A 25,862-nucleotide genomic window follows, 5' to 3' on the forward strand; every position below is an offset into this window, starting at 1 on the left:
CAGACCTTTATCCTAAGGGTGATGAAAAGCATTGAAGTATTTTAACTAGGGTTATGCATTCATTTTTAAAAGACTATCCGAGCTTCTGGGTGAAGAAGGGATCGTAGAATGTCAGTTAGCCACTGCTGCAGTGGATAAGGTGAGGGAAGGCGGTTGTCTAAACAAGAGTGATGGTGGTGGAGAAGGAGGGAATCAGTGAAGCGAGCCCAGTGGGGCCTGGCAATCGATGGGATGTGAGGGAAAGGGTGGTGTCCAGGCTGACGCCCAGGTTCCGGTCCAGGGGCGGGGCCTGTGTGATGAGGGCGCCATTCTCAAGGTTGGGAATGTTGGAAAAGGGTCAGGTGTGGAAGAAAGAGGCTGGCTTCATCCATGTGACCTTTGAGGATGGACCTGTGACACATACAGGTAGAGATGTCAAGAAAGCTGCCCAGTGCGGCTCATAGGTGGGGATAGTTCTCCCCAACTGGAAACCCACAAAACCTCCTTTCTGTGTAAGAGCCTCAGCCTGAGTTTCGGTGCCTGTAGTTTGGGTGCCTGTAGAAGTGATGTCAAATGGTTTATGATTGTGGCCAAGGAGAGAGCTTCGCACGTGTATACATTCTGGTCTGTTTTCACTTCTCATTTGAGGACAAATTACTTGTCCCAGTAGGTGGTTCTGCCTGGATTATACATTGAGCGCACACCAGACATTAAGTCAACAGAGTAGCCAAAGAGCAGAACTAATGGAAAAGGCTATGGTAGGAGAGAGGGATGGAAGGAGCTGCAGGGATGCCGTAGCAGGCCTGGAGGTGAAGAGTTCGTCGTGGAAAATAAAGTCGTCAGTGCAGGACGAGCAGATGTGCACAGGCGAGACACTAGCGTACGGGGGCAGAGCAGGTGAGTAGCCCAATTTTACTGAAAGAAAAGGAGTTCGGCATGGTGAGAGACTGGCCAGAGACCAGGCTGGAGAGACGAATGGGCTTATCATTCAGGCGGAGGTCTGTATGAGCACTAGGGAGCCAAAGACAGTTTTTGAGCAGAGGAGTGGAATTGACTGAGTGCAGTGGATGAGGAAGTAGCGGGCACGGATGCTGCCGCCACGGGTTGGAGCCTGGGTATCTGGGAGATCGGCTGGACCATGAGACAGGACTGCAAAGTCAGGAGCAAGAGGTGGGGGTAGAAGAGGGGGAAATGAAGCCGAAAGCCCATCCTTCTGGCTGAAGCAGAGCAAGTCTGAATCAGACAGAAGAGTCACTTCGCAGGCTGGCCCTCAGGGATGCGCTTTAAGGAATAGCCAGGAATGACTAGGAATTAACCCAACAATTATCTGCATGTAAAGCAGAATTTCTGAGGTACTGCAAAACAGTATTTCTTTAGTTTAAATATTCTCCTGAAAACGATCATCAGCTCTCCCATCCTTTTCTTTATTAATAGTACCAAGAGACACTTTTTTCTAAATTCTTCCTTTTCTGGGTTAGTTGAGTCTGAAAAAAGAAGAACCACAAATAAAGGGACGGGGGTTGTGGGTCTGCTTTGCTGCTGCCCAGGGGGAAGAGAGGAGGGCCCAGTTAGGAACAGAAGCTCTGGCCATAGGCTCTGCCCATGTCAATGCCATGAAGCCGTTGGGGTGAAATCTGGTACCAGAGCAAACAGGGCAAGGCTAGACCAAAAAAAAGGGAGGCTTCGGGGCACGTGGACACCAGCTTTCACCACCTATGGAAAATAACCAAGCCCTGACAGGCAGTTCCAACCCGAATATAAAGGGTAATACGCAAGAAAATAGAGCCCTGTTCATAGAATCACAGCCTTGTTTTTTTGCTGGAGCGAGCCTTTCTCCCCTCCAAGCCTTCGTCCACAGCACTGCTAGTTATTGCTCTAGAATACAAATCGGATCAAGTCCCATCCTACTCCCCAAACCTTCTCTGATGCCGTACTATCTCCTGTAGGGTGACCAAGCGAGGGCGCAGACGTGGCTGCCCACCAGTAGGGCGCCCGTGGCAGACATCATTAAGCAACTGCCACGTCTGCTGCTGCGCTTGGGCACAACCTTACTATCGGACTAAGCACAGCCCTCCAGGCAGCCTTTCCTGACCCATCACCCTCAGGCTGAAAGCCCTTTGCCTCCCTTTGAACACAGAGACCCAGAACTCCTCAGCCTGTGCCTTTGCTGTCTTTTTCCACCCTTATTTCCCTTCATTGTTTTCATGCTCCAGCTTCCTTCGACGGCTTGCCATTCCCAAATAGACCTGTCTCAGAGCCTTTGTCCATGTCAGTAGCTTGGCCTGCTATGCCTCTGTGCAGACTGCTTGCTGTTCCTCGCTATCTGTTCTCTCACCTCCCATAGTAACAACGTTATACCTGCACGTATGGCCACCCACCAAAAACACACCGCCTGGCCTCCCTCGGACCTGGGGGTAACCATGTGACTAAGTGCTGGTCAATGGGATATGAGCACAAGTGATGCATGTCAGGTTGTTTTTCTTTAAGTTTTGCCCTTAAGGGTTTGGACACATACTACCCAGGCCCCTTCCCCTTCCATGCTGGCCAAGGGTTGGTGAAAATGAAGCAGCTGCCAGGAGTCCAGAGCAGAGATGGAAGGGCTACCCTCCCAGCCCTGGACCACTATCCTCTGGCCTGCTAAAGAAGAGACTCCCCTCTCTCTAGTTAGAGTCCCTGTATTTGGGGTCCACTGATAAGGTGGCAGCTGAGTCTATGCCCTAACTATATGCCCTCCCACCTGCTTCCTTGTTTCTTACCACCAACTTCCAGTGCCGCATCCTCAGTGAAGACTTCGCAGATGCCCACACTCCTCTGGGATCCCCAACACTTTGCAAGCACCTCTTACTAGCATACTCAAACCAGAGGATGGCTGTGTCCTCTCCCACTGGCCTGGCTGAAAGCCACTTGTCTTCCCTTCATCCATCCTCTATACCAGAGCTAGCTGTGGCACCAGTGCACAGATCTGACCATGTCACTCGTTTGTCCCCACTATTATAGTCCTAGTGGTCAATGCCTGACTCTAGCCTACTCTTCTCCTTAGAGGTGAGGTCCATACAGCTGGTCCTAGCTCCCTCTGTGTGTACCATCCCTCACATTGCCAGCCCCACCCAGCCCCAGCATGGCGGGCCTGAAGTAGCTGTTTCCTTGCTGCCTGGATCCTATATTGTCCTGCTCCTCCTTTGTTACTAAGAACAGGGATACAGAATGGGAGCATTTTCCCGACCTTTGTATTATTTTCAAGTGGCCTGGGAAGTCCCACGGTCTGTATATCTGTTCCCAAGGCCCTTCTCCTGTCTCAGCAGGCCATATGCTTTGCAAAAGGCCCACACCTATTCCTCTGAACTTCTGGCCGCTGTGACCCTCCTAACAAGGCCCGACCTTTGGCATCCCGTCCCAGGCTGCAGACCCATCACTCCCCTGGTGAACAGTGCATGCAGGCCAGAAGCAGGATGCAGCCAGATCTCAGCCAGTACATGGCTATTTTGGGACAGGGAGGATCCTGGGAGGATGCTGGCAAGGTCAGAGTAGGAAGGGAAGGAGGTGGGTTTTCTGCCCACGATTATGTGTCCCAAGCCCTCTGGATGCCGCCCAGGGCCCAAGGCTGCCACAAGGAAGAACACACCCACCACAGGACTCCCACCTCGGCCCAGCCAGCTGCAGAGGCAAACTGGGGGCAAGCACGGTTCGAGGCTCTAGGCTCCAATCTCAGCAGCCACAGTGGGCAGGAAGAGTGTGTTTTTATTTGTTGTGTCCAAACAGCACTGACTTCAGCATCAGGCAAGACTCAGAGCAGTCTTGGAGGGGGGGAGATGTCAGAAATCAACCAGAGGGGAGATGGAGAATATGAGAAAGAATCCAATCCCTCAGGAATGCTTCTTGATGATCAGTTACAGAATATTTGTTGAGCATCCACTATGCATAGAGCACAATACTAGGTGCTGGCAAGACAAAAAAGAATAATACTTTGACTTTGTATGTGGCACTTTACAATTGTCTAAGTCCTTCTGCAAGTGTCAGGAGCTTTAAAGTGGTTCGTAAACTCTGACCCTAAAGAAATAATTGAAGATGAATGATTTAGGCACAAGAATGACAGTGATGTTTTATCCCTGAGTTTAGGGATTACAAACATTTCACAATGTCAGAACTCTACTCTACCCATTTTGAGTGTCCTGGGGAAGATAATCCATCAATGTGAAGTGCTTGATACTGTGCCTGGCACATAGTAGGTACTCAGTGAGGGGCAGCGGCAATAACCTCTATTATTCATAATAGCTTAGCAGCCATATGGCCCGCAGGCGTCAGTATGAAGGAGGTAACTTTACTGTGGGGTGAGAAGCCTCAGGTTGGGCAGACAGGGCAGGTCCAGGGATGCAGCAGGACTGGGGCCATCTTACTAGATGCATTATTCTACGGTTCCACTGTATGAAGGTCACCAATCTGGTGAATGTCAGAGCTGGAATTCGAATCTCTGTCTCTCATGGCTCCAAATCTCCTGCCCTTCATCAGCATTTTATACTTTGAGTAAAGAAGACTGCAATTGACCAAGAATTATGGGGACAATATACATCATTATATGAAATGTAGGCTGCCCCAGAAACCCTGATGCTACATTGCTCTGCCCGGGCCCCATCGCCGCACCCTGCCTTCATCTCATCTCATTAATCCTGGCATTCTTCTCCCAAAAGCTTTCCCAGATCCTAGAGCTCAATCTCCCGAGGGAGGGAGAGAGCTTCCCAGGGCTTCTGGACACCCTTTTAATTAACCCAGACGACCCTCTTCTGCCTGGAGCCAGCTGAATTTCATCATGGTCTCGCCATCTCCCCTGGCAGCACCCCTGAACTGTGACTCCCACCTCAGCCCTCACGCTCCAGCAAATGCAAACCCTCCATTTTACATCCATTGGCCACTTTTCCCTGGCTTGGGGACTTTCGGTGAGGGCTACTTGGGCCCCTTGGCCTGCCAGAGAGCCCAGTAAATGTCTTGTTAATGCCAACTGTGCACAACAGGTATTGGAGGCCACACTCTGAGCTGGAAGAGGCCCATAGTAGTGCAGAGTCCTCTGAAATTATTCAAAAGAGTTACCTTTTCTCCCTCAATCCTTTTTTAGAGCTTTCTTTCTCATTCCCTAAAAAGTACAGTCCGTTTCAGTTACCATGGGAACAATGAAACTTGCCCATCTGTCATTCTTGAGGCTTAATAATAATGGTCAGCAAACTAGAAAAGTCTTCATGAACTATAACATCATTATTATTAACTGGACAATGCAATCGAACCCAACATACAGCATGGCACCCAGCACAAAGGAGGAACTCAGTATATAGCTGTGACTAGATGAACAGACCCAGGTGAGGAGCCGGCTATGCAATATGGAGGAAATGGCATGAGAAGGGGCATCCTTGAAGGTGACCTGCCCACACAGGGCTAGTAAATAGCAGAAGCAGAATCTGAACCCAGATTGGACAGATTGGACTGTAGTTTGTTACATTACATCACCTTGCAACCTTGAACCTGAGGGCAAGTGTGAGTTTGTGTGAGTAGCCTAGATACTATCCATGCAGCACCTTAAGCCTCTTAGCGAGGGCTGGCAAGTTTTGCAATTGTAGGGTAACTCATTCATTCTGATAACAAATACTTTTATATATCTACTATGTGTCAGGAGCCAGAGGCATGACAGTGGATGTGATGAGTCTAGTCCCTGCCCTCCTGGGTTTATTTCCTCTTCAATTCTGTATAACACTTCGGAATTTTCAAAACATAGCCACTCCCATTTCTTATCCAATTTCACAACCTGGTGCATACAGTGAAGGCTCATAGAAGAGTTAATGAATAAACGAATGCTTGAATGAATGAATGAATGAATGATGGATAGGAGATGGGTGGGCTGATCAGTAAATAGATGGAATGACAGGTATTTTCATTCCTATCTTTCAAATGAAAAGTGACTCTCTGAGCAGGGTGTGACCAGAACACAGGAGGCCTCTGATATATGCCCCCATCCTAGTCACCCATTTGCAGGGATCCTTACCTGGCGGGCAGTGACACCCTGGGGACATCTTCAGGGCTTCCCGGCGTCTGCGAGAGTGGAGCTTCCATTTCTGCACAGAGGAGACAGAGGAGAGGAGTCACTGGGAGTCGTAAAGGCCAAGCCCTGGAAACTGTCTGTGGGCTGGCAGGGGTGGGGGATGGGGAGGGGGGCTGCTTGGGGGCTGGAGGGAGGACTGTTCTTGGATCAAAGACTGGTCACCAGACATCTGGGTAATAAGAAGCAGATGGCGAGGTCCCATCTAGGTAATCTCAGTGTCTGATGTCTTCGGAGTGCTCTTAAAGACATTAACTCCAACCGCAGGACCCTATAAACCAGTTGCAGCCTTCCTGAGCTGCACTCATGGGCACAATGACCTGCTTTTCTTGGCTCTGCTGTTTGTTTCCTGAGTGGGTCTGGTCTCTTTTTGGATGCAGGGGCAGGGACAGTGACTTCTGTCCTTCTGGTGTCCTTCAGAGAGCCAGGCACAGGCACACCTGGGCAGGGGTGGGGGTTAGGGAGCTGGGGAGGGCCCTGCCCCTCATCAAACCTCATCCTCACCAACTCACAAATCATTGAGCCAATCTGGAAGGCTGCAGAGAGGTGGCAACAAGTAGACTGGGATACCTCCTGCCCTCAAGTAGCTGCGATTTCCAGGGCGGTGAACAGACAAGTACACGCCTGTAAGCACCAATGCTTGGAGTGCTTACTCTGCCAAGGGTGGTGCGCCTAGTGCCTCAGTCCTCACAGTCACCCCCTGGGGTGTGGGCCACACTCACGCAGAGGTTAACAGGCACACCACTGGGCCAGACTGCCTGGGTTTATACACAGTTCTAGGACCCTGAGTTCCCGAGTTGATAACAGCCTCTACCTCATTGAGTTATTGAGAAGATCAAAATGGCTGAGGCACAGAAAGAAAGGTGCCTGACACCCAGAGGGGAACTCAATAGGTGAGCATTGTTGTGCTCTTGTTATAGGTAAGGAACCCGAAGCACAGAGAGGAGACTGTAAGCTGGCCAGGGTCAGGGTAGGGTACAGCTAGGATTTGAACTCACACTCTCTGAAGCCAGTACAGCCATCAGTTGTATTTTATTTGGTTCCTGCAGTTTTTTGTTTTTTTTTTTCATGGAATTTGTTGAAGAGGCTAATTTCACATGCAAATCTGCATTCCTAATTTCCTTTGAAAAACTGGAAGATCTGGCCACATGGAGCCTGTGCTGTGGCCGAAAGTGACTGACGATGCCCAGTGTGCTGTAGTCCCTGACACATGGACCAGTTAGAATGCCAGCTGGCCTCCCATCAGCATGTCTCCAGCATTTAACTACTGTACAGTGCTGCCACTCATGGTGGGCCATGAGAGAGGTAAAGAAAGTTGCGTGGGAGTAGTGGTCAGATTAGGTGTTACCTCTGGTTTGGTGGTGAGAGGGCAGGTCAGGAAAGCTTTGTGAGGATTCACAATAAATTAATGTCTACTAAGTCCCACCCTGTACTGGTACTGAGCTGGGTGCTTTTATATAGAGAATCACATCTATATTTCACACTCTAACTCCAAAGTAAGTTTAATTGTGACCTCATGGTTTTACTTAAAGAAATGGAGTCTCAGAGAGGCTGAGCAACCTGTCGAAGGTCACACAGCAAAGACATGGTGGATCTGGGATGAGAACTCAGGCTTTTGATGCAAAGTCCAGTTTACCCTGCTGGAGAAAGGTGTATACAAATGCCCTGGGAGGAGGGAGCACAGCAACAGACAAGGTGGGGGTTCTGAGGGCAGAAGGAGGCAGGAGGCCAAAGCAGACAGGAGGGGGAGGAAGGCAAGAATGTTCCAAAGGGGAGCATCTCGCTCAGAAAGGGAGGCTAGCATGTAAGTCTTAGGTGGATGGGTGTTGAGGCCAGACCACAGTGGGCACAGAATGGCCACTGAGCAAACAAGTGACCTCCTAGGACAAAGTCTGGTGATACTCAGTTCTGAAGCCAGGCCCCCAAAACTACTTTCCAGGGAGGAACTGTGCCTATCGACTTCCCTTCCTACAATAACCTTGGGCTTTTGAGGTACTTATTTGTGGCTGTTCCTGGCACACAGTAGGTATGTAACATAAGTCTTTTAAGTGACAGAACCAGTCAGTGGCTGAGAAGCCAGGGCCAGCTGAGTTGGCAGCATTTTGGCTGCCGATTTCAATCATTAGGGTTGTCACACATTCAGCAACAGCAGTGCCAAGCACAGGGTGGGCCTTGGAGATGAAGAATGTAGCACAAGACAGATTCCCCACCCTCGTGGGGCTCATCTTCCACAGAGAAACAAATGAATATATAATTCAGGCAGTGATAAGTGCTATAGAGAAAAATAAACTTGAGGGTCAGGGAAGGTCTCTTTAGAGAAGGGACATTTGAATAAAGAGCTGAGGAAAGCAAGGAAATGAGTTGTGCAGAGATCTGAAGGAAGCATGTTCCAGGCAGAGGGAACGGCAGAAGCGAAGGACCTGAGACAGGACTGTGAATGAAATATTTGAGGGAGAGGAAAGGAGGCAGTGTGGTGGCGCGACTTAGGTGAGGAGGGAGGGATAGGAACCGTGGGAGGGCGGATCATTAAGGGTCTGACAGAGACTGTGAATTTATAGCAGCACAGATCCCCGATATTTCCATGGTTACTGACAGCCATCAAACTCTAGAGCTGGTGAGGATGCTGCGCTGCGCCATCCAGGCCTCCTACTCAGGATCAGGCCACTCATCTTTAGCTGCCCCTGTGTTAGCTGATGGCCTAGTCCTCTGGGAAGTGCTCTCAGCTGAAAGGAGCAACCTCCACCGGGGTCACACCCACTTCATTTCCCGAAGCAACTCATATCCAGTTACTTACAGATATGGTACAAAGACCCAACTCCTATGCTTCGATTCGGGCCATCCCGGCTGCAGAGCTCCCATGGGACCCGCTGAGGCTTCTGTCTCGACTACATCCTTAGGAACCCAACCTAAGACATACCTGGAAGTGATTTTCACATTTCCTAAACCTTTGCCTGAATCTCACCACCGTCCCATACAACAGGCAGGCCCGAAATCAGCCCATTTTATAATCGAGGAAACTGAGACTCAGATGGAAAGAAAATTGCATTGAACTAAACCACAGAAGGCTTAAATTCCAGATCCTCCACCTTCAAGTTTAATATTTTTGTTCAGTCAATCCGATATACATGGAGCTCCTACTAATTGTGAGATTGTGCAAAGCGGAGAACAAGACACAGTCTCCATCAGCAAAGAAGTTTGAACTCCATGTGGGAGAAGTGTGTTAAGATGTACCCAGGTGACTGCAGACTTTGAGTGAGAGTTGGGGGCCTATGTGCCAGGTAAGGGGTCTAGCACAGTGAAGGCATCCAAGGGTTTGAAGCAGAGGAAGCACTTGGTGATGTGGGTTGTACAAGAGCACTGAGTTGGCAGCATTTTGGCTACAAGTTACAAACATTAGGGTTGTCATTCATTTAACAACAGCAAGATGCCAAGTACAGGTTGAACCCTGGAGACGAAGATGAGGATAGCGAGAACAGACCGGATCAGTGAGAAGGTTGAAGGTTAAGATTCCTTCCTCTCTGGAGGCTGTCAAAGCCATCAATCCAAATGACAGATACTAGTAGTCTGGCTACAGCAAGACAGCATGATGGAGAGAGACAGACAAGAGAAAGGATATACAGGAGAAATAATGGACAGGTTACAGGATGGACTTAGTGGGAGCAGGAGTAGGTACCAGGCTCTGTTGTGGGCAGCCAAGAAGCCCCCACGGGGACAAGACAGAGACAAAAAGCAAGCTTGTGGGAAGATGACAAGTTTGTATGGGGACGAGGTAAATTTGAAGGTTGTCCTTGAAGAGTCCAGATGGACAGGGTACTTGTGGCCCCGGAGCTCAGGAGAGAGGCTGGGATAGAAAGGCAGATCTGGGAGCTATGAGCATCTATCGGGAGGGGAAGGAGATGTCTGACACAGAGGTGGGAAACTGACTAAATGCAGGGTGTGGGTGTGTCTTCTTGGCCCGCCCAGTGTTTATTTTTGAAAAGTATTAGAACTGAACATCACCGCGACTCTTCCGGAGCCTGGGCTTTAACCCCACACACCGACTCTCGTCTGCGGCTTACTCTTTCTAACACCTCACCCTGAGAGACGCTTCAGGCCTGTGAGACCTTCAATTCATGGGTCGTTCCACCTTTCACTGTCCCTCGCCCACCATGTTTCACTTCCTTCTTTGCCTAGCTCAAATTCTGCTGTGATGATGATCACTCTCCTGGCTACACCCTTGGCTGCCATAATGCTCCTCCCTTTCAGCACATTCTCTTGGCTAAGCCACAGACCTGGTAGAGCAAACGTTTCCATCTACCCCACATGGGCACCCAAGCAGAGGAATGAAGCCAGAGAAAGTAGGCAATCTGGCTGACTGGCCCCCTTTTAATACATGATCATTATCCCAGATGAATGCCCAGCAAACATACTGTGTTTCCCTAGTACTTTTATCTCCCTGTCTAGGAGTTCTCACATCTTCTCTCCCCAATCCAATACCCTGGGACCGAGGTCACCTGATGATCTTGAGAAAACAGAAGCAGGAAGAAGAGGACTTCTGGAGGCTGCCAACACCACGCAGACATTCCTGCCCATCTGCATCTGCACAGGCGCATTCTCCCTTCCCTCCTCTTGTGTGCCCTATCTGTGCTCCCGATAAGGCCAACCCTCCACCTGCACACCAGGTTTCCCCCCTCCTGCCTACTCTAGGACATCAAGTACCCCTCCCACCTACATCATCAATTTTCTCCCCTGTACTGGATCACTTACACAAGAGGTCAGCAAACGTTTTTTGTAAAGAGTCAGCCAGTAAATATTTTAGGCCCTGTGAACCATATGATCTGTGTCACAACCACTCAACTCTACTGTCTAGGCGAAAAGCAGCTATACACAGTTCAAAAACAAAATAAGCATGGCTGTGTTCCCATAAAAAACGTATTTACGAAAACGGACTTCGAGTGGGATTGAGCTGTAAATCATTATGCAAGCATGCTGTTGTTTCTTTCGTCCTAAAAGAAGAAAAGAAAAATCCTCTCTTGATGAAGCTTTTTTCCTAGAAAAACTCCGTGTTGGAGCATGTCTCCTCCAGCTCGCTCCTGGACCACTCTTATCAGCTCTTATACTTCCTCTACCTAAGTGGTTCTCCTTGTGGTCACTGATGGCCTCCATGCGGCTAAGTCCAGCAAGCGGTCCTCCGCCTCATCTCAGCCTGTCAGAACGTTTGCTCGCTCTTCCCTCTCCTTGACAAACTTTCTGTACTTGGTTCCGGGGATGCCACTCTCCCGGCTTCCCTCCTACCGCTCTGCGCTCCTTCTCAGTCTCCTTCGCTGCTTTCTTTGTATCTACTTGACGTTACAATGTTGGAGGGCCACGGGGCCCAGTCTCACCTCTTTCTCTCTGCACAGACACCTTGGGGATCTCACCAGTCTTATGGCTTCAACGCCATCTGGGTGTGATGATGGTCCCCTCTTTGTACCTCTAACCCAGGCCTTCTTCCAGAACTCCAGACGCATTTATCCAGCTGCTCACTTGACATCTCCATTGAAAGGCATCCCAAAATTAGCCTGGTAAAACTGAGCTCCTCATATTCTGTCGCCTCTTCCCAGGCCTGCCCCTCCCGTAGTCTTCCTCATCACAGGTAATATCAACTGCCAGTTGCTCAAAACCTTGACACCAGCAGTGATATCTCTTTCTCTCTCACTCTACAGCCATTCAGTCAGCAGCTCTTGTTCTCTACCTTCCAGACATATCCAAGATCTGACCTCTTCTCACCACTCCCATCACTACCTCCTGGTCCAAGCCTCATCATCTCTAACCTGATGACTTATAACCTTCTGATGGATCCCCTGGCCTCTGCCCTTGCCCCACAGCAGCCAGGGTGACCATACGGGCCTCCTTTATGAACCTACACTTGCCAGGTTTCCTCCTGCCTTAGGGCCTTTGCACTTGCTGCCCCTGTGGCTGGGATGTCCTCTTTCTAGCTGATCACCTGGCTCGCTCTCAGTGAGGACGTCCTCGCCCCTGGTGCCCTCTCACAAAATACTTACTATCCTTCTTCCATGTTTTATTGTCTCCTTAGGATTTTGTTGTTGTTTTTTCCTTATTTATCTTGCTCACTGTCTCCCTACCCCACCACTAGAAAGTAAATTCCACAAGTACGTGGATATTTTGGTCTGTTATATTCAGTGTCTAGAACATGGTGCGGCATATGACAGATGCTCAATAAATAATAGTTACTTGCGAAACAGGAGATTTCACATAAAGGTCTGGATTTCTACTGTCTCTTGCACAATGGGAGGACCTGGCATCACTGGGCCACGGTAATAATCAGGTGGTATTGAGTGGTGGCTGCTCATTTTCGGTGAGCATATGCTGTCCAGGTCACCACAGTACCCTCCTGCTGGCCAGCTTCATCTACTTAGGCCACGAGCCTGGCCCCCTTGGTGAGAAATCTCCAGGCTGAGGCTCAGAGGCAGGTGGAAAACTTTCTGAGGCCCTGGGGTGGACCCCCGGCCATCCTAAATAGAGAAGCCTTCCTGCTTTGCCCCCGGGCCTCCTGGAATGCCCCACGTGGCCAGAGTTGAAACATCACCCGCCTGATCATCGCAGCTATTAAAATGCCTGTATCAGTATCAAAGGGAAAATGCCAAGCGGCTACTCACTCCCGCCAAAGAATGCAGCTCAGGCCTGGCCTTGGTTTAGGGGCCACTCCCTCCCCATGCTCAGCACCAGGGCTCTTAAAGGGCTCAGGCTCAGCCTGGGCCTCTGTAACACGTGGGCGCGTCCTGGTCGTAGTGTCGGGGAGTGAGCCCAGAGGCAGATGCCAGGTGAGCTCTGGACTCCACGGCCGTGACCTTGAGCCTGGCACCTCTCCTCTGGGGAAACCTGTAAAATGGGGATATTAAAACCTCCACACCATCAACCTCCTAGTGTTGCTGTGGAGAGTATCTCAGAAACCATGAAGCACTTACCAGGTGGAACTATTAAATGAGCTAATATTAATAATAATAGCTACACATATTGAGGAGTATGTACCAGGCACTGTGCTAAATACTTTAGGTGGAAATGTCATTCAATAATTTTTGATATTATTAGTGTATGACTCCTATTAGAATCCACCTCCTCTTGGAGGCTGCCGTGGGACTTTATTTTGGGTTAGCACAAACTCTGATGAAGTATCCACCACATGCAGAGCTTGGCAGCACTGATGTGGCTTGAGTTTCATTTTGGAGTGCCAGGACCTCGGGGTCTAGCCCCAGCTCTCCCACTATGTATTAAGTAAGAGCTATAACCTCTCTGGACCTCAGGGTCCTCGCTGTAAACTGGCAATAGTATTAGTTATCCTGTAGACTACACAGGGCAGCTGGAGGGAAAAATGAGATAAGATCAAAAAAACAAAAAGAGATGTCTAGATGTGAAGCAGGGTGAGCACCTGTTGTGCCAACTTCTTTTCCTTAATGGCCGAGTGAAAGCCACTTCTTTCTTGAGCAGGTGCCAGGCTTGCCTCCTCCCACCTGCCCGGTGAGGCTGGCCTGGCCTCATGCACTGCCACAAGCATGTGGACATTTGGTCAAGTTTCCTGCCATCTCTCTCTCCCGCTCTGGGGAAATTCGGAACCCCTCTTCCTGCAAGAGGGAATGTGAGCGAAGACCTGCCTGCAGCCCTGCCTTTTGACCTTGAGAACTAAAAGTTGAAAGGAGTTGCCCAACGAAATGACCACACTGGGCAAAGGTTGGCAACCTGTGTAAGCATCTGATTATAAAGCTTGGCACAGAATGGGTGCTTGATCCCATCTGCTAGAGCCCTTCCCATCACCCTGTGCCCATAACTGTTACTGGCCCAGCACCCCGCTGGAGACTGAGCCAGCCTTTGAGGGCGAGACCCAGTCTGGTGTCTGTGATCCACGCTTGAACTGAATTACTTACTTTTAGGTCTATCCCCTAGGGCCCATCCCTGTGGTCCCAGGAGGACATGGGCTTTGGGCTGGGCTTTAGCAGAATTTAGATAGAAAGAAATGCGGGCGGCAGGGCATTCGATGAGGAGCAAAGGCATACAGGCAGGATCTGGGCTGCACGGTGCTGGCTCTGTGGGCTTAATCCCAGAGACGGCAGGAGGGGGCAGCCCACAAATGGGGTTTGTTAAGGCAGCAGGCCCCTGCGCGGCTGCATGCCTGGGGCACAGGCAGCTCAGTGTGGTAAAAATCAAAGTGGAGGAAATCTAGACACGACCCACACCCACCAGAACCGGACTTGCCCAGTCTGTTTGGGGGCCTGTGTGCTGGGGGCTGGGAAGGGGTGCAATGGGGCTGCCTGAGAACTGTCATCTCCCTCCTTTCACAGTTCTCTTTGTACAATGGACTTGGCGCCTGATCATAGACTCCCAGGGCCAAGAAACAGGGGCCCGAGGGTCTGCCGGATGCCATGGGCTGTCTTTGCCTCCCTGTTTCACCAGAACCACAGAGAGATGTGGCCCTAGGCACTGCAGATCAGAAAAGTCAGGGGAAGAAGCTGCGTGCCCCTGCGCGAGCTTTCCTGGCTTCATATGAGGAAGTCCCTCCTTTCAGCTAACCTAAGGCTTTGCTGCTGCTCAGAGGAGTCAAGGAACTGGGCCCTGGAACTATTTGGATGTGGGTGGGAGCTAGTTAGCATGGGGACTGGCATCTCAAAGGTTTCAGGGGGTCTAGGGTCACCTCCGGGCCAGGGAGCTCAGGCAGCTGGAGGCCAGCGCATTCACAGATGAAGAGGTGCTGGGGAAGGTTGGACTTCCTTCTCAGCTTAGACATGTTGAGTTTGAGGTGCTTTTAGGACACGTTGGAGGGGCGGGATGGTAGGTGTAGAGATGGGTCTGAAGCTCCCACAGAACAGTCAGGTACATTAGGTGGTGAGCTCCCAGGTGCAGAGGTCCCCTACAACAGAACAGTGAGGGGTGGGGGTAAGAGTGCTGGGGTGGAAGTCAGGTGCCTCTTTCCGCCTTCCCTCCCTTCCACAAATGGATATTGAGCATCTGTATGTGTCAGAGCCATGCAAAGTACCAGGGACACACGTCTGAGCAAAGCAGATATTCAGGCTGTCCTCAGGGAGCTTACTTTTTAGGGAGGGCATATGTGAGTCTACAAACCACACACATCAATGTGAAGTTACCACTGTCATCAGAGCTATGGCTGGAAGGGGTGAGGTTCTGAGAACCCGAGGCTTTGACTAGGCTGGAAAGTGACAGCTGGGCTGAGATCTAGGATGAGCAACAATGAACCAGATAAGGTACAGGAGAAAGGCTGAGACCTGATCCAGTCATGTGCTTCTTATGAACCAAGCAGGGGTCTTGCATATATTAATTCATTTGGTACTCACAGCAACTCAGTTATGAGTGAGGAAACTGAGACAGAGAGAGGTGAATTAACTTGCATGCTGACACACACCCAAGAAGAGCAGAGGCAGGATTTGAACCAGGGAGCCTGGCTCAGAGCCCATGTCCCTCCGCTGTGCATGCCCTATAACTGCAGGGCAGAGGCTTGGCTCTTTGCAGGAGATCACGGTATCTCAATAATCACAATACCTATTCTTGGATTGCTAGGCACTGCTCAAAGCTCTTGCTTTAACTTGTTTAATCCTAAAAACAATACCCATAAGGAGATCCTCTTGTTATCATCACCCCCATTTTACAGTGGTGCAACTCAAAGCACTGAGAGGTTAAACAATTTCCCTGACATTACGTGGCCAGTAGAGCTGGACTTCCCAGCCATCTAGCTCGAGTCTGTGCTCTTAACCATGACAGTGTGTGGCTGTGGGGCTGGACTCTGAAAGTGAGGGGAGGGGAGTCATGGGCTGGAGAGGGTGGCAAGAAGCAGATTCTCCAGGTCGCATGGACTACATTAAGAAATTTAGTCTTTGGCTTGAGATTAACAAGAAATCACTGAAGAGTTGTAATCAGAGAAATGTAGTGATCATACTGAAAGTTTTTAAAAGATCACCCTGGCTGCCGTGTGGATGAAGAAAGGGGGTAGGGCAGAGTGAATGGGAGCAGATGAATTATGAGAGCCTGAGGTAGCTCGGGTGGGAAAAGGCAGGCAGGTAGTGATGGATCTGTGGGAGGCTGAGAAGGTGAGGTCAGTAGGGCCTGGATTAGGTGCAGCTGGAGGCCAGTGCACTCACAGATGAAGAGGTGCAGGGGAAGGTTGGACTTCCTTCTCAGCTTGGACATGTTGAGTTTGAGGTGCTTTTAGGACACGTTGGAGGGGTGGGATGGTAGGTGTAGAGATGGGTCTGAAGCTTTAAGCGGATGAAGGACACATACATTACAGTCAGAGCGGTCCAACCATGGAACAGTCAGGTGCATTAGGTGGCGAGCTCCCTGTCACTGAGGGTGTGTGAGCGCAAGAACTGGGGATGTTATGGGGGAGTCCTAGTATAGCACATAGCTCCCTTCCTTCCAGCACTCTGATGCTATGGAGTGGGGAGAGGCTGGAGGTCGCAGGACCACCCTCTAACTTACTCCCAATAAACCTCAAGTGCCAGCTCACAGAGAAGTAGACGAAGGCTGCTCCTGGAAGAACCCCAGCTAATCCCCTTTTACCCAGCCCCCTTCTTCAGAAGTCATCCTTCTTGTCCTTCCTTATACCCTTGTCAGAGCATGCACGACCTGATGCAGAAAATCTCAAAGTGATGGCTTAAGAGGCACCTTCATGGGGCATGTGCAGTGTAACAGGGGACTGCAAGTATAAAGTCCCTTGGATGGCAAAATCCCAGGCCCTGTGACTGCTTTTTTGAGAAAGATATGTCCTCTGGGGGCAGCAAGATCTCCCTGCTGCCACTTAGAGAACAGATAGGAGTGAGCCGCCTGGCAGGAGGGCAGGGTAGACAAGGAGAGCCTCCTGCAGTGGGAAATGCCTGAGCTAAAGAAAGGCCAAAATTGGACTGCAGGCCTAAAGAAGACCAGTGAGGCTGGGGGCAGGGGCGTGGTGAGGAGAGGAAAGGGTGCTGAAGAGAGGGCAGGGGCCCAGCTCATATGGACTCTAGCCATGGAAGGGTTTTCTGGAAAACCCACAATAGCCTCCAGAAGGGGAGACAGGGACCCAGTGTCCCCCTAGCAGGCTGTGCCCAGCTTCTCAGGCAGGCAGTTCCGCCCCTTTGTGCTGGGCTGGCCTTTGCCCTTTGAAGGCCCAAAGGAGCCCTGGCTGCCAGCAGCCCCATACCGCCCTTTCGGCCTCAGAGAAGCTCCCACCTGGGGTATGTGGCCTGCGGATGGGAGAGCACCAGTGTCATTGCAGAGCTGCTAGGGCCTCCTGGCAGCCCAGACGACACCCTGAGGGACCCAGCTTGCCCCAGCCCTCCCAGCCTCTCCCCAGACCCGGCCTCAGTCTCCCTTGGAGGAGCTTGCCAACTTCCTTTATTTACTGGGGACTAAGCTGCTTCTGAGAGGGGCAGAATCCAACCAAAAGAGATGGGAGAAAGACTCCTGGGGCTTCTCCTAAAACTTCCTTTCTCCTGGATGGCAAGCCCTCAGTTGACTTTATTTTCTGAAACAACAACAACCACAACAAACCAAAAAATCAAAACTAACTCTCCCCAGCAAAAGCTACTGCTTACCCTTCTTTAAAGCTCCCAGCCTTTCAAGCTGAGCAGTGTGCGGAAGGACTTTCATTGACATCTCTTTGAGACCCTCATTACCATCACCTTCAGGCCCTCATGCACTGCTTGGTTTCCAGGTGAGGGGTCTGGGTTAAATTGTACAGGATATCCTAGTCATAGGGGCACAATAAGTTCTTTCTCTCAGGGATTTTCAGCCGTGTAGCTTGTGAAATACCCCAAGGGCAGACCCTCTGCGCAAGGATTCACTTCAGGGTTTTGGGAGGGGGAGGTCGGCTTTGGTGTGCTTTAAAGCTCCCAAGTGACACTGTGCAGCTAGCTTGTCACCAGTCCAGGGTAGGCCTTTGAGGGTGTGCAGATATGATGAGGAGGAGAAATAACTTTCAAAATTTTAGTTACTGTAGAACTTTTAGCCCTATCTTGCTTCAAAAGAGGACGTTCAGGCAGCTGCATAGACAGGCAGACAGACACACATTATATAGTAAGACAGCAGGAGGTAAAAAGGAAAAAGAAAAGCCAGGAAGGGTGATAAAACAGAACTGGGAATGAGGCTTACACAAAAACTTCTGCCCGAAGGACTAAGCTACGCCATGTGGTGAACCCAGATTTGGTGCTAAGCTTCCTAGAGGGTTAGTTCAGTTCCAATGCTGGATAGGGACTCTCTTAAAGATTCTCATCACCAAGACCTCATGTAACAAAGAGCATCGTCAGTGTCATTCATACAACAAAAATGGTATTGTGGGCCTGATGCTAAGTCAGTTCAGTAAATGCCACCTCTGTGGGAGCCAAACAGAACCAAAGAGGTCCCTAGTCCCTGGCCTATATAACCTGCCTCACCTGACTTAGTGGGGTACGGTACCACATACAGAGGGCATATACTAGTGGCTCAGAAAGCCAGCCCTGGGGCCAGACCGCCCGGGTTCATGGCCTGGCTCTGCCATTTACTAGCTGTAAGATCTTCCTTGGGCCTCTATTTCTCTTCTGTAAGAAGGAAATTGTAAAAATATAACCACTTCATAGGATTATTGTGAGAATTAAATGAATAGATGTAAAGCTCTCTGAACAGTGCTCAGGAAATATTAGCTATTAATAAAAGTCGTGGACATGGCACACCCCATCTTACAGTTGCTATTACTTGAATGATTTCATTTAATCCTGCAACAACCCTGGGTGATGGATGTTGTTATTCCCATTTTTCAAATCAGGACATTGAGGCTCAGGTCATAACCAGTTATCGGCAGAGTTGACATCAAACGCTGTGGGCTTGCCCGCTTTACTGTTTTTCCTCAACACAAACATGCTGGGAAGCCTGGGCAGGTGAGGTGAATCTCCTGACCCACCAGAAAAGGGGATTAGGAGGGATGGGTGTGACCGGTGCCCCAGCTACTCTGTCCAGATGGGAACACATCAAACCGAGCCATCTCCACTCTTCCAGCCAGGACCTGGGATGCAGCCCTGACTTAAGAGTTAATCATTTTACCCTCTGCTGGTGGCTTTGAAACACCCACCCCCAGGACACTCCCCACCCCAAGCAAATGCTGAGCATACAGCTGGGTCTGGGGGTGGTGGTGGTGGAGAGGTGGGAAGAATAGCTGACTGAGATGGTTTCACTAGCCTCCAGCAGGGGGACCTTAAACTAGCAACTAATTGGTGAGTGCTGCCCACTATGAGCAAAGCCCCAGGCTAGACTCAGTAAGAGACCCTGAGACTAGTGAGCCCTATTCCTGTTGTTGGGTTGTGTGTGATCGACGGAGAGACAAGACATTTGAAGGCAATAGAGAGGAGGGCACACTGCACAATGTGTTGGAGGCTGATCCTGGTATGGCAAATAGATTTTAACTTGGTCACTGACTCTGATGGACTGGGGGTGGCAGCCTGGAGCCCTGCGTTGAGGATTCTGAGACCTAAAGAGGCTCACTTGGGAGGTACTGAGTAATTAGTCATGACTGCCATGGTTCTGGAGTAAGGAGAGTCAGCATGTGCCATGTCTGTCTATTTTCCTTCTCTGAGCTAAATGTTTGGCATGGCCAGGAAGTTCTGCAGGAAGCCAGAGCAGGGAGAGAGCCCATTTTGGGGCGGGGAGTTTGGGAAGGCTCTCCAGATGGCATTGGGGCAAGTCTAGAATGATTAGGAATGAGCATTTTTCTGAGAGTGTCGAATTGTGAAGCTATGCTTAAGACATATGGCGTTATGATTCAGATGCTTTGACTTCTTTTCCTATCACCTTCCTGTGAGGATTGGCTACTCAATGAGGTCCTCAGTCTGGTTTGGAGCTAACAGCTGATTTTAAGGCCTTTGGAGAGGCCGTAAAACTTTAGAAACTCCCTTTGGCTTTATGTATGGTAAATATTACTCTATATTTAAACAGAAAAGAAAAGAAAAAACAAAAACAAAACAAAACAAAACAAAACAAAAAACACATAAAACCCTACAACAAAAAACCCCTCCCCCTGCCTCCTCTGATACCGGGTTGTGCAGCCTTCGAACCTGTTTTCTCGTCTGTAGGGTGAGGGCACTGGACTTGAGTTGCTCTGAAGACCTTCCCTCTATTAACTCCCCATATAATCAGTCCTTTGCTCACTTCATGAAACAAGGAGTAGTTTTAGGATGGGCACAGTGGAGTCCTGGCTGCATATAGGGCACCTGGGTCTAAAAGTTGTTCATTTACTGAGGTGCAGGCAGCTGTGATCTACACAGGACACTCTACCACAGACCATATCCCTCACGACACACATACATCCCCTTTAAGAGCCTGCTCCCATCCTCGTCCCAGCATTTCAATCCTAGGGGGACCCCATCCAGAGCCCCAATTTCTTAGTCACTGCTTTGATCTCTGCCCTAAATGCTCCTCTGGAAAGGACCCAATAAAGGGTCCCTGTACACATGCTATAAATGTGCAACAGTCCTGCTACGATGGTTGTTATTATTATATTTAGGGAAGAAGGAGTCTGCCTGGGGTTCCTCAACATTCACCTTGAAGGTGGCTGCTGACACCCCTTGCTCCCCCTTGGCCTGAAAATGGATTTGGCTATTTTAAATTCCACTCCCTCCTCTTCCACTGCACACCCACTGCCCAGCCCTAGGTGACATCTGATTTCCTCCATTTGGGACATTCCAGTTTCTTTCTTCACAGCAAGCACATCGAGTAACGGCAGCTGGAGGGCTCATTAAGGGTCCCAGACCAGGAGAGAGGAACCGATGGGGGAACAATTGGGGGCTGAGGTCTGGAAGCCACACTCTCAGCTCCCGACAAGCTGGCCCCCCACCCTATCTTCCTCTCTCAGCTCTGACCCTCCCCTGCCAGTGGTTTGGCCTTTCCAATCATGGCCTTCTGTTCGCATCGGCCTCTCTCTTGCCTCATTCCAGGCTCCTCTCCTACTGAGTCCCCTTAGCCTGGCCTTTCCTGCCAGCCCCCTCTCCTCCTGCCTCGCGGATACAGTCTGTACCCCAGCACACCGCTTTCCGCGCTGGGGTGGGTGGTGTGCATGTGCCCCTGGACTCCTGCTTCCAGACCATTATACAGACTGTGCACCTCACCAGAATGCCTTGCCCAATGCCCTTCTTCATTTTTTAGGGAGTGGTTGAGGCCTATCTGCTCTAGTCTGGATTGCCTGCCCCAGAACTATGGGGGACCTCCACGAGCACTCCTGTGGTCCTGAGCATGGCCTTCGGTGCTGGCACCTTTTAGTGCATTCTTTCATCTGCCACTTCCTGAGAGTCTCACAGCATCCCTGAGAGGGAGCCAGGGCCTGGGTTTTATGGAGGAGAAACCTGAGGCTCAGGGTACAGTGCAGGGATGGTCTGGGCCCCTATGCTCACAGGGTGCCTGTGTACCCCTCCAGAGCAGGATCCCTTTGCGCAGGCATTTCATAGAATCATTCTTTAACAAAACCATGTTCTCCTCTCTTCTCTGCGTTTTCTTTTCTCCCAGGGGTGTCCATCAGTCCCGGGTCTCTCTTCTCGGCCTCACCCCTTCCTCGCCTTTGCCTTTTGCTTTGAACCAAGAGAACATATCTCGAAAGGAAAGGCCTAGGGTAGAGGAAGGGCCTCAAGTTGCTCTGGGCACCTTTGCTGGTCCAGAAGTGTCTTGCTCCTGCCATAGTGCTGTCCCACAGAACTCTCTGTGATGATGTGTATGTTCTGTATCTGTGCTGCCCAGTCTAGTAGCCACTAGCTACAGATGTCTACTGAGCACTTACTTGAAATATAGCTAGTATGACTAAAGAACAAATCTAAATTTTTAATTTTAATTAATGTAAATATAATGAGTCACATGTGCCTAATGTTTGCTGTATTTGGACAGTACGGTCCTTAGTGTCCTTCCACGAAGGAGATGCCTCACCCAGGAGATGCTCCCTAGGGCCATCTCCGCACAGACTAAGCCACCCACCCCTGCCACCCACAGGACAGCTCTCTCCCTCGGTTCCAATACCCTTTGCTACTGACCTCAGGTTCCATCACTGCAGCCACCATTTCTACTCACTCCTCTCTGAAGCCCACTGGCACCCCTAGTCTGGGTCGCAGTCCCCTCTGGCCTGCACTAGCCCTTTATTTGGCCTCCCTGCTCTGCCTTAACCTCTTATTCTAGGGACATAACTGCCCTCCTCCAGACCCTTCCATGGCTCTTGCACAGATCTAACTGCCTCTAACGCTCCTCTTGACATAGGCTACCTGTCTCTCTCTAGCCATTTCTTCTACCACTCCACCCTCCCAGCCCTCCAGGGTCTTGAACTTCCTTTAGTTCCCCAAGGCAACTCCCCCCACTCTGGCTTCCAGCCTCCAGAACTTATTCCCTTTGCCCCTAAAAACAAGGCTCTCGTACGCATCTCCTTTTGCCTGGAAAACTCCTATTTGTCCTTTAAGTCTTTGCTTGAAAATCACTTTGCCAGGAAGCTGCCACCATCAGGTGCGTTGCATGTTGATAACGGTTCCCCGGCCTCCTCTGCTTCCATGCTTATAACATTTTTCACATGACATACGTCACTGCCCCTTTTCTTCCTTGTGTCCTATTTGCCTGTAAGTTTAGGAGGACAGAGGTGCGTCCACACTGCCTGGCCCACAGCTGGTTCTCAGGAACCATGTGCTGAATAGATGAGTAAGAACGGACACAGGAAAGCGGCAAGACACAGTGGAAAGAACACTACACCTCACCATGTGACACTGAGTAACCCACCGCCTCTCTCTGCGCCTTAGTTTCCCCATCTGTGAAATGAGGTCAGTTTGGATGGGAGATCTAGAAGTCGGTGGGGTGAACATGAAGCTGCGGTTTGGAGGGGAAGAATCAGCATGTCAAATAACACTGTCAGCACCAAGGCCCCGACACGCTGTCTTAAGCAAAGGAAGCAAGGACCTGGGAAAAGGCTGGGGCATGCCCTGAGCAGCAGGAGGGGCCAGGAAGGAGAAAGGATGGTGAGAGGAACTAAGCAAAACTCCAGGATTCGATGCTGGCTCCTCAGCACCAAGGACCCGAGATTCCTGGGCGAGCCCTCACGGCCCTCACATCCTCTCCACTGCACAGCCAGTCCTGTGTGCACTCTCATCCAGCCCACAAAGGCTGCCTGCTTGCACTGCTGAGCCTAGAGTCCCCACCCCCGGGCCCAGGGGACTATGGCAGCCTGACAGAACCCTCCGGAATCCCTAGAGCCTGGCAGATCATGAGAATGAGCTGACGGCAGCAGTCATGGGTGCACCACTAGCACCGGTAAACTTGCCCTGTGACCACCCTCTCTGCTCTGGCCCTGTGACCTCCCTTTCCTTGACCAACCTGGAGAACTGCTTTGGCAGGTCCCAGCCTCTGCCTGGTAGGGGCGCCTGAGAGGGGCCTGGCTATAGGGAATTGGTACATCATTCCAGAATGGCTACAATGCCACTACAGTTAGAGCTGGGCTCCAACGCTTGTCCTCAGCACCACCATTTTGTGAGCTCAGAGGTGTTACGGAATTTGCCCCAGGTTGCACAGCTTCTGCGTAGCAGAGTGGGCATAAAACCCAGGCCGGCTGGACCCTACCACTCGGCTCTTCACTGTTCCACACAACTTCTTACTAAGAGGCCCTCTCCCAGTTTTTCCCATGGAAACCTTTCATGGCCAGCCTCTTCCAGGACCTCTTTCCAGACTGCTGCAGCCATCACCTGCAGGTCCTCCCCTTCATTTGTGTCCTGGATCCCCAGTACTGTCTAGACCCCCCAAAATCACCAGGCCTCATTCTCTCACTGCCCAGACTTCATTGGTGATGCCGATGAGACTGAACGTCCCTCCTTCCTGGGGTGAGTGGGCCTTTTTATGTACACACGAGATTGTCATGGCTGAGAGATTAGTGGCTTTTAATCCACTTCTGTTCAAGAACATTTTGGGAAGAGGAGAAAGCTCAACATCCTTTCCTCCAGAAAAACACACTAACACAGAACATTAGGGGACGGTTCCAGGGGGCAGGGAATAAGAAACTCTGCTTAGAAAGAAAAGGCGACCCACATTTAGGCCCCAGCAATCTGGGTCAATGAGCAGGGACCAGGACACTGCCGTTGCAAGGACTGCCCACTCTGCCCCCCTCAGCCCCTTAGATGACTCACTCCTCAGTCTCTCTTCCCAAAGCAACGTTGGCAATGAAAGTCAGGCAGTACTGATCCTCGAGGGATAGATGGGGAGGGCCTGGGGCCCCAGTAAGCCTCAGCCCGGGGCCGTGGGGCACACGTCCCGCCGCGTGGGCGCTGGGCGACTCTCACGCGACCTTGGCAGGGTGTGTGCAGGGAGGGAGAAGTGGCTTAGCCGCCTCCGCGCGCCCCGAGCGCCTTCTTATCTCCACCTGCCCCGCGCGCCCAGGACGCTCGCCGCGCAGAACGCCGGGGGCCCCTGCCAGAGGCAGGAGCTGAGGGGACAAACGCATACCGCTCAGGTCCTCCAGATTCCCGGCAGGGCAGAGTCGTTCCCCGCCCCCAACCCCTCCTGCAGACCACTCCTGCGAGTTCCGGGGCGCACGGCGCGGCGCGGAGAGCAAGCGCCCGCGGGCACTGGCTGGTGGAGAGTTTGGAGGCTGCGCGAGGGGACGCCGCGGGGAGGGATAAAAGCCAGCAACAAAGAGCACAGACCTCATCCAGCAGTTGGTTGACTTGTCCCAAAATAGCCGGCTCCATTTGCTGCTCGCCGCGCTCCGCTTCCAGGCGCAGCACCCGGGCCTGCAGCTCCGCGGTCCGAAAGTGGGCGAGCAGGCTGAGAGCCAACGAGCAGAGAGCCAGTGCCAGCAGCCCGCAAGACCCGGGGCTCGGCAACCGTGCGCAGCGCTCCGCGGGCGCCACGGCCAGCGCCACCGTCCCGGGCGCGCCCAGCTCCCCAGGGCCGCGGGCACCCGCGGCTGCCGCTTTGCGGGCGCGCTCCGCTACCATCCCTTCGCGACTTGAGAACCAATAAATAAATAAATAGAATAAATAAAGGCGAGGGCCGCTGCCCAAAGGCGCGATCCAAGCTGCGGGGCAGGGGGAAAGGGGTTGTGTTGCTGGAAAATGTCCCTTTCCTTTGCTCCCGGCAAAGAGGATGGAAAAATTAGCAGCAGGAGGGGGGAAAGCCGAGAAAACACAACCAGCGGTAATCGGGGTACGCCCAGGTGAGAAAAAGTTATTTCGAAGAACGTTCCAAGTCCAGGAAAGTTAGAGGAATCTGGCCGGCTCTCCTTTCTCCGCCCCGTCTTTCTCTTCAAGTATTTGCAATCCTCGAGTTGGTTCTGCGCTGCCGGTGCTTCTTAGTGCCTCGCGTCTCCCAGGCGAGCCAGTTTCAGTCCCGAGGCAAAGGGGTGCACATGGAGGGCTCCATGGGCAGAGGTGGGTCGTGGCCGCTGCAGAGGAGCGCTGGGGCCGATTCCGGCGCCTCTGTAACTTGACACACTAGCTGCGGCTGCACGGATCGGATGAGCAATCCGTGCTACTTCCCAAACTAATCTCTCCCGCCCCCTCTCCCTCCACCTCCTCCCCTCTCCTTCTCCACCTCCTGTGGGGCTCATGGCTTGGATTTGTTTATTTATGCAAACTCGCCCGGGGTGGGGGGCGTGGTGTGCCGGGCCCGCTGCCCCCACCCACCGGTCCCCAGAGCCCCTCTCCCGTGCTCCCTGTCCCCTTTGAAGTCACACTTGGGGTTATTTATAGGCAGGAAGGGGGTGTGGAGTGGAGTTAGGGCTTCACTTCTCTCCCTTTCTTCGGGTTCACACCAAGAGCACTCTTCGCCTTCCGCAGAAGTCAGGGGGCCAGGCATCACTCAGCTT

At 51.4% G+C, this 25,862-nt stretch overlaps 1 protein-coding gene across 11 annotated transcripts in view; it reads right to left on the bottom strand.

Annotated features, from left to right (window-relative positions):
* The window catches only part of COL13A1 (collagen type XIII alpha 1 chain), a 148,117-nt gene extending 122,591 nt beyond the window's left edge, over positions 1–25,526 (bottom strand). For 10 of the 11 annotated variants that reach the window (XM_016121055.2, XM_016121059.2, XM_016121054.2 and 7 more), the window contains exons 1-2: positions 24,700–25,526; positions 6,005–6,074 (exon numbers count right to left, since the gene is read on the bottom strand). In XM_016121055.2, the coding sequence (XP_015976541.1) occupies positions 6,005–6,074; positions 24,700–24,993 (364 nt within the window). In that variant the 5' untranslated portion in view covers positions 24,994–25,526. The remainder of the gene's footprint in view (positions 1–6,004; positions 6,075–24,699) is intronic. The other variant, XM_016121063.2, reaches the window with a different exon arrangement.
* Positions 25,527–25,862: the final 336 nt, after the last annotated feature.

Source organism: Rousettus aegyptiacus, unplaced genomic scaffold (genome assembly GCF_014176215.1).
Source record: "Rousettus aegyptiacus isolate mRouAeg1 unplaced genomic scaffold, mRouAeg1.p scaffold_m13_p_6, whole genome shotgun sequence".
NCBI lineage: Eukaryota > Metazoa > Chordata > Mammalia > Chiroptera > Pteropodidae > Rousettus > Rousettus aegyptiacus.